The sequence below is a fragment of the Phytophthora sojae genome (genome assembly GCF_000149755.1).
Source record: "Phytophthora sojae unplaced genomic scaffold PHYSOscaffold_6, whole genome shotgun sequence".
Taxonomy (NCBI): Eukaryota; Oomycota; class Peronosporomycetes; order Peronosporales; family Peronosporaceae; genus Phytophthora; species Phytophthora sojae.
The window spans coordinates 24,627-31,088 of NW_009258120.1; the positions used below are offsets into that span (position 1 = coordinate 24,627).

Consider the following 6,462-nt stretch of genomic DNA (forward strand, 5'->3'; position numbering starts at 1 on the left):
TTTGCGCTCTAATTTACCACCAACGAGCCATTGGCGCCATCGCTAGAGGCCGTGTAGCCACTGGTGGTGGGCTGCTGGTGGCCAAGGCGAGAATCGGGACCGAGGCCTTCTGCACGGTTGCAGGCTGCGTGGGGTGGCTCAGCGGATGTGGCTGGCCATGGCGATACCATTTGCGCTCTAATTTACCACCAACGAGCCATTGGCGCCATCGCTAGAGGCCGTGTAGCCACTGGTGGTGGGCTGCTGGTGGCCAAGGCGAGAATCGGGACCGAGGCCTTCTGCACGGTTGCAGGCTGCGTGGGGTGGCTCAGCGGACGTGGCTGGCCATGACGATACCATTTGCGCTCTAATTTACCACCAACGAGCCATTGGCGCCATCGCTAGAGGCCGTGTAGCCACTGGTGGTGGGCTGCTGGTGGCCAAGGCGAGAATCGGGACCGAGGCCTTCTGCACGGTTGCAGGCTGCGTGGGGAGGCTCAGCGGATGTGGCTGGCCATGGCGATACCATTTGCGCTCTAATTTACCACCAACGAGCCATTGGCGCCATCGCTAGAGGCCGTGTAGCCACTGGTGGTGGGCTGCTGGTGGCCAAGGCGAGAATCGGGACCGAGGCCTTCTGCACGGTTGCAGGCTGCGTGGGGTGGCTCAGCGGACGTGGCTGGCCATGGCGATACCATTTGCGCTCTAATTTACCACCAACGAGCCATTGGCGCCATCGCTAGAGGCCGTGTAGCCACTGGTGGTGGGCTGCTGGTGGCCAAGGCGAGAATCGGGACCGAGGCCTTCTGCACGGTTGCAGGCTGCGTGGGGTGGCTCAGCGGATGTGGCTGGCCATGGCGATACCATTTGCGCTCTAATTTACCACCAACGAGCCATTGGCGCCATCGCTAGAGGCCGTGTAGCCACTGGTGGTGGGCTGCTGGTGGCCAAGGCGAGAATCGGGACCGAGGCCTTCTGCACGGTTGCAGGCTGCGTGGGGTGGCTCAGCGGATGTGGCTGGCCATGGCGATACCATTTGCGCACTAATTTACCACCAACGAGCCATTGGCGCCATCGCTAGAGGCCGTGTAGCCACTGGTGGTGGGCTGCTGGTGGGCAAGGCGAGAATCGGGACCGAGGCCTTCTGCACGGTTGCAGGCTGCGTGGGGTGGCTCAGCGGATGTGGCTGGCCATGGCGATACCATTTGCGCTCTAATTTACCACCAACGAGCCATTGGCGCCATCGCTAGAGGCCGTGTAGCCACTGGTGGTGGGCTGCTGGTGGCCAAGGCGAGAATCGGGACCGAGGCCTTCTGCACGGTTGCAGGCCGCGTGGGGTGGCTCAGCGGATGTGGCTGGCCATGGCGATACCATTTGCGCTCTAATTGACCGCCAACGAGCCATTGGCGCCATCGCTAGGGGCCGTGTAGCCACTGGTGGTGGGCTGCTGGTGGCCAAGGCGAGAATCGGGACCGAGGCCTTCTGCACGGTTGCAGGCTGCGTGGGGTGGCTCAGCGGATGTGGCTGGCCATGGCGATACCATTTGCGCACTAATTGACCGACAACGAGCCATTGGCGCCATCGCTAGGGGCCGTGTAGCCACTGGTGGTGGGCTGCTGGTGGGCAAGGCGAGAATCGGGACCGAGGCCTTCTGCACGGTTGCAGGCCGCGTGGGGTGGCTCAGCGGATGTGGCTGGCCATGGCGATACCATTTGCGCTCTAATTGACCGACAACGAGCCATTGGCGCCATCGCTAGGGGCCGTGTAGCCACTGGTGGTGGGCTGCTGGTGGGCAAGGCGAGAATCGGGACCGAGGCCTTCTGCACGGTTGCAGGCCGCGTGGGGTGGCTCAGCGGATGTGGCTGGCCATGGCGATACCATTTGCGCTCTAATTGACCGACAACGAGCCATTGGCGCCATCGCTAGGGGCCGTGTAGCCACTGGTGGTGGGCTGCTGGTGGGCAAGGCGAGAATCGGGACCGAGGCCTTCTGCACGGTTGCAGGCTGCGTGGGGTGGCTCAGCGGATGTGGCTGGCCATGGCGATACCATTTGCGCACTAATTGACCGACAACGAGCCATTGGCGCCATCGCTAGGGGCCGTGTAGCCACTGGTGGTGGGCTGCTGGTGGCCAAGGCGAGAATCGGGACCGAGGCCTTCTGCACGGTTGCAGGCCGCGTGGGGTGGCTCAGCGGATGTGGCTGGCCATGGCGATACCATTTGCGCTCTAATTTACCACCAACGAGCCATTGGCGCCATCGCTAGGGGCCGTGTAGCCACTGGTGGTGGGCTGCTGGTGGGCAAGGCGAGAATCGGGACCGAGGCCTTCTGCACGGTTGCAAGCCGCGTGGGGTGGCTCAGCGGATGTGGCTGGCCATGGCGATACCATTTGCGCACTAATTTACCACCAACGAGCCATTGGCGCCATCGCTAGGGGCCGTGTAGCCACTGGTGGTGGGCTGCTGGTGGGCAAGGCGAGAATCGGGACCGAGGCCTTCTGCACGGTTGCAGGCCGCGTGGGGTGGCTCAGCGGATGTGGCTGGCCATGGCGATACCATTTGCGCACTAATTGACCAACAACGAGCCATTGGCGCCATCGCTAGGGGCCGTGTAGCCACTGGTGGTGGGCTGCTGGTGGCCAAGGCGAGAATCGGGACCGAGGCCTTCTGCACGGTTGCAGGCCGCGTGGGGTGGCTCAGCGGATGTGGCTGGCCATGGCGATACCATTTGCGCACTAATTTACCACCAACGAGCCATTGGCGCCATCGCTAGAGGCCGTGTAGCCACTGGTGGTGGGCTGCTGGTGGCCAAGGCGAGAATCGGGACCGAGGCCTTCTGCACGGTTGCAGGCCGCGTGGGGTGGCTCAGCGGATGTGGCTGGCCATGGCGATACCATTTGCGCTCTAATTGACCGACAACGAGCCATTGGCGCCATCGCTAGAGGCCGTGTAGCCAGTGGTGGTGGGCTGCTGGTGGCCAAGGCGAGAATCGGGACCGAGGCCTTCTGCACGGTTGCAGGCTGCGTGGGGTGGCTCAGCGGACGTGGCTGGCCATGGCGATACCATTTGCGCTCTAATTTACCACCAACGAGCCATTGGCGCCATCGCTAGAGGCCGTGTAGCCACTGGTGGTGGGCTGCTGGTGGCCAAGGCGAGAATCGGGACCGAGGCCTTCTGCACGGTTGCAGGCTGCGTGGGGTGGCTCAGCGGACGTGGCTGGCCATGGCGATACCATTTGCGCTCTAATTTACCACCAACGAGCCATTGGCGCCATCGCTAGAGGCCGTGTAGCCACTGGTGGTGGGCTGCTGGTGGCCAAGGCGAGAATCGGGACCGAGGCCTTCTGCACGGTTGCAGGCCGCGTGGGGTGGCTCAGCGGATGTGGCTGGCCATGGCGATACCATTTGCGCTCTAATTTACCACCAACGAGCCATTGGCGCCATCGCTAAGGGCCGTGTAGCCACTGGTGGTGGGCTGCTGGTGGGCAAGGCGAGAATCGGGACCGAGGCCTTCTGCACGGTTGCAGGCCGCGTGGGGTGGCTCAGCGGATGTGGCTGGCCATGGCGATACCATTTGCGCTCTAATTTACCACCAACGAGCCATTGGCGCCATCGCTAGGGGCCGTGTAGCCACTGGTGGTGGGCTGCTGGTGGCCAAGGCGAGAATCGGGACCGAGGCCTTCTGCACGGTTGCAGGCTGCGTGGGGTGGCTCAGCGGATGTGGCTGGCCATGGCGATACCATTTGCGCTCTAATTTACCACCAACGAGCCATTGGCGCCATCGCTAAGGGCCGTGTAGCCACTGGTGGTGGGCTGCTGGTGGGCAAGGCGAGAATCGGGACCGAGGCCTTCTGCACGGTTGCAGGCCGCGTGGGGTGGCTCAGCGGATGTGGCTGGCCATGGCGATACCATTTGCGCTCTAATTTACCACCAACGAGCCATTGGCGCCATCGCTAGGGGCCGTGTAGCCACTGGTGGTGGGCTGCTGGTGGCCAAGGCGAGAATCGGGACCGAGGCCTTCTGCACGGTTGCAGGCTGCGTGGGGTGGCTCAGCGGATGTGGCTGGCCATGGCGATACCATTTGCGCTCTAATTGACCACCAACGAGCCATTGGCGCCATCGCTAGAGGCCGTGTAGCCACTGGTGGTGGGCTGCTGGTGGCCAAGGCGAGAATCGGGACCGAGGCCTTCTGCACGGTTGCAGGCCGCGTGGGGTGGCTCAGCGGATGTGGCTGGCCATGGCGATACCATTTGCGCTCTAATTTACCACCAACGAGCCATTGGCGCCATCGCTAGGGGCCGTGTAGCCACTGGTGGTGGGCTGCTGGTGGCCAAGGCGAGAATCGGGACCGAGGCCTTCTGCACGGTTGCAGGCCGCGTGGGGTGGCTCAGCGGATGTGGCTGGCCATGGCGATACCATTTGCGCACTAATTTACCACCAACGAGCCATTGGCGCCATCGCTAGAGGCCGTGTAGCCACTGGTGGTGGGCTGCTGGTGGCCAAGGCGAGAATCGGGACCGAGGCCTTCTGCACGGTTGCAGGCTGCGTGGGGTGGCTCAGCGGATGTGGCTGGCCATGGCGATACCATTTGCGCTCTAATTTACCACCAACGAGCCATTGGCGCCATCGCTAGGGGCCGTGTAGCCACTGGTGGTGGGCTGCTGGTGGGCAAGGCGAGAATCGGGACCGAGGCCTTCTGCACGGTTGCAGGCTGCGTGGGGTGGCTCAGCGGATGTGGCTGGCCATGGCGATACCATTTGCGCACTAATTTACCACCAACGAGCCAATGGCGCCATCGCTAGGGGCCGTGTAGCCACTGGTGGTGGGCTGCTGGTGGGCAAGGCGAGAATCGGGACCGAGGCCTTCTGCACGGTTGCAGGCTGCGTGGGGTGGCTCAGCGGATGTGGCTGGCCATGGCGATACCATTTGCGCACTAATTTACCACCAACGAGCCATTGGCGCCATCGCTAGAGGCCGTGTAGCCACTGGTGGTGGGCTGCTGGTGGCCAAGGCGAGAATCGGGACCGAGGCCTTCTGCACGGTTGCAGGCTGCGTGGGGTGGCTCAGCGGATGTGGCTGGCCATGGCGATACCATTTGCGCTCTAATTTACCACCAACGAGCCATTGGCGCCATCGCTAGAGGCCGTGTAGCCACTGGTGGTGGGCTGCTGGTGGCCAAGGCGAGAATCGGGACCGAGGCCTTCTGCACGGTTGCAGGCCGCGTGGGGTGGCTCAGCGGATGTGGCTGGCCATGGCGATACCATTTGCGCTCTAATTGACCGACAACGAGCCATTGGCGCCATCGCTAGAGGCCGTGTAGCCACTGGTGGTGGGCTGCTGGTGGCCAAGGCGAGAATCGGGACCGAGGCCTTCTGCACGGTTGCAGGCTGCGTGGGGTGGCTCAGCGGACGTGGCTGGCCATGGCGATACCATTTGCGCTCTAATTTACCACCAACGAGCCATTGGCGCCATCGCTAGAGGCCGTGTAGCCACTGGTGGTGGGCTGCTGGTGGCCAAGGCGAGAATCGGGACCGAGGCCTTCTGCACGGTTGCAGGCCGCGTGGGGTGGCTCAGCGGATGTGGCTGGCCATGGCGATACCATTTGCGCTCTAATTGACCGACAACGAGCCATTGGCGCCATCGCTAGAGGCCGTGTAGCCACTGGTGGTGGGCTGCTGGTGGCCAAGGCGAGAATCGGGACCGAGGCCTTCTGCACGGTTGCAGGCTGCGTGGGGTGGCTCAGCGGACGTGGCTGGCCATGGCGATACCATTTGCGCTCTAATTTACCACCAACGAGCCATTGGCGCCATCGCTAGAGGCCGTGTAGCCACTGGTGGTGGGCTGCTGGTGGCCAAGGCGAGAATCGGGACCGAGGCCTTCTGCACGGTTGCAGGCTGCGTGGGGTGGCTCAGCGGACGTGGCTGGCCATGGCGATACCATTTGCGCTCTAATTTACCACCAACGAGCCATTGGCGCCATCGCTAGAGGCCGTGTAGCCACTGGTGGTGGGCTGCTGGTGGCCAAGGCGAGAATCGGGACCGAGGCCTTCTGCACGGTTGCAGGCTGCGTGGGGTGGCTCAGCGGATGTGGCTGGCCATGGCGATACCATTTGCGCTCTAATTTACCACCAACGAGCCATTGGCGCCATCGCTAGAGGCCGTGTAGCCACTGGTGGTGGGCTGCTGGTGGCCAAGGCGAGAATCGGGACCGAGGCCTTCTGCACGGTTGCAGGCTGCGTGGGGTGGCTCAGCGGATGTGGCTGGCCATGGCGATACCATTTGCGCACTAATTGACCGACAACGAGCCATTGGCGCCATCGCTAGGGGCCGTGTAGCCACTGGTGGTGGGCTGCTGGTGGCCAAGGCGAGAATCGGGACCGAGGCCTTCTGCACGGTTGCAGGCCGCGTGGGGTGGCTTGGTGGACATGGCTAGCCGTGGCGATACTATTTGCGCTCTAATATACCGCTAACGATCCATGGGTACTGT

General features: G+C 63.3%; 1 protein-coding gene across 1 annotated transcript in view; it reads right to left on the bottom strand.

The window, feature by feature from the left end:
- Positions 1 to 351: 351 nt before the first annotated feature.
- PHYSODRAFT_512073 (hypothetical protein) overlaps positions 352 to 6,462 on the bottom strand; it is a gene marked incomplete at both ends in the record, with an annotated part of 6,825 nt that continues 714 nt past the window's right edge. Inside the window, 4 exons of the mRNA XM_009531889.1 lie at positions 352 to 475; positions 1,032 to 1,138; positions 1,520 to 1,658; positions 6,271 to 6,404. Of these exons, the coding sequence (XP_009530184.1) occupies positions 352 to 475; positions 1,032 to 1,138; positions 1,520 to 1,658; positions 6,271 to 6,404 (504 nt within the window). The remainder of the gene's footprint in view (positions 476 to 1,031; positions 1,139 to 1,519; positions 1,659 to 6,270; positions 6,405 to 6,462) is intronic.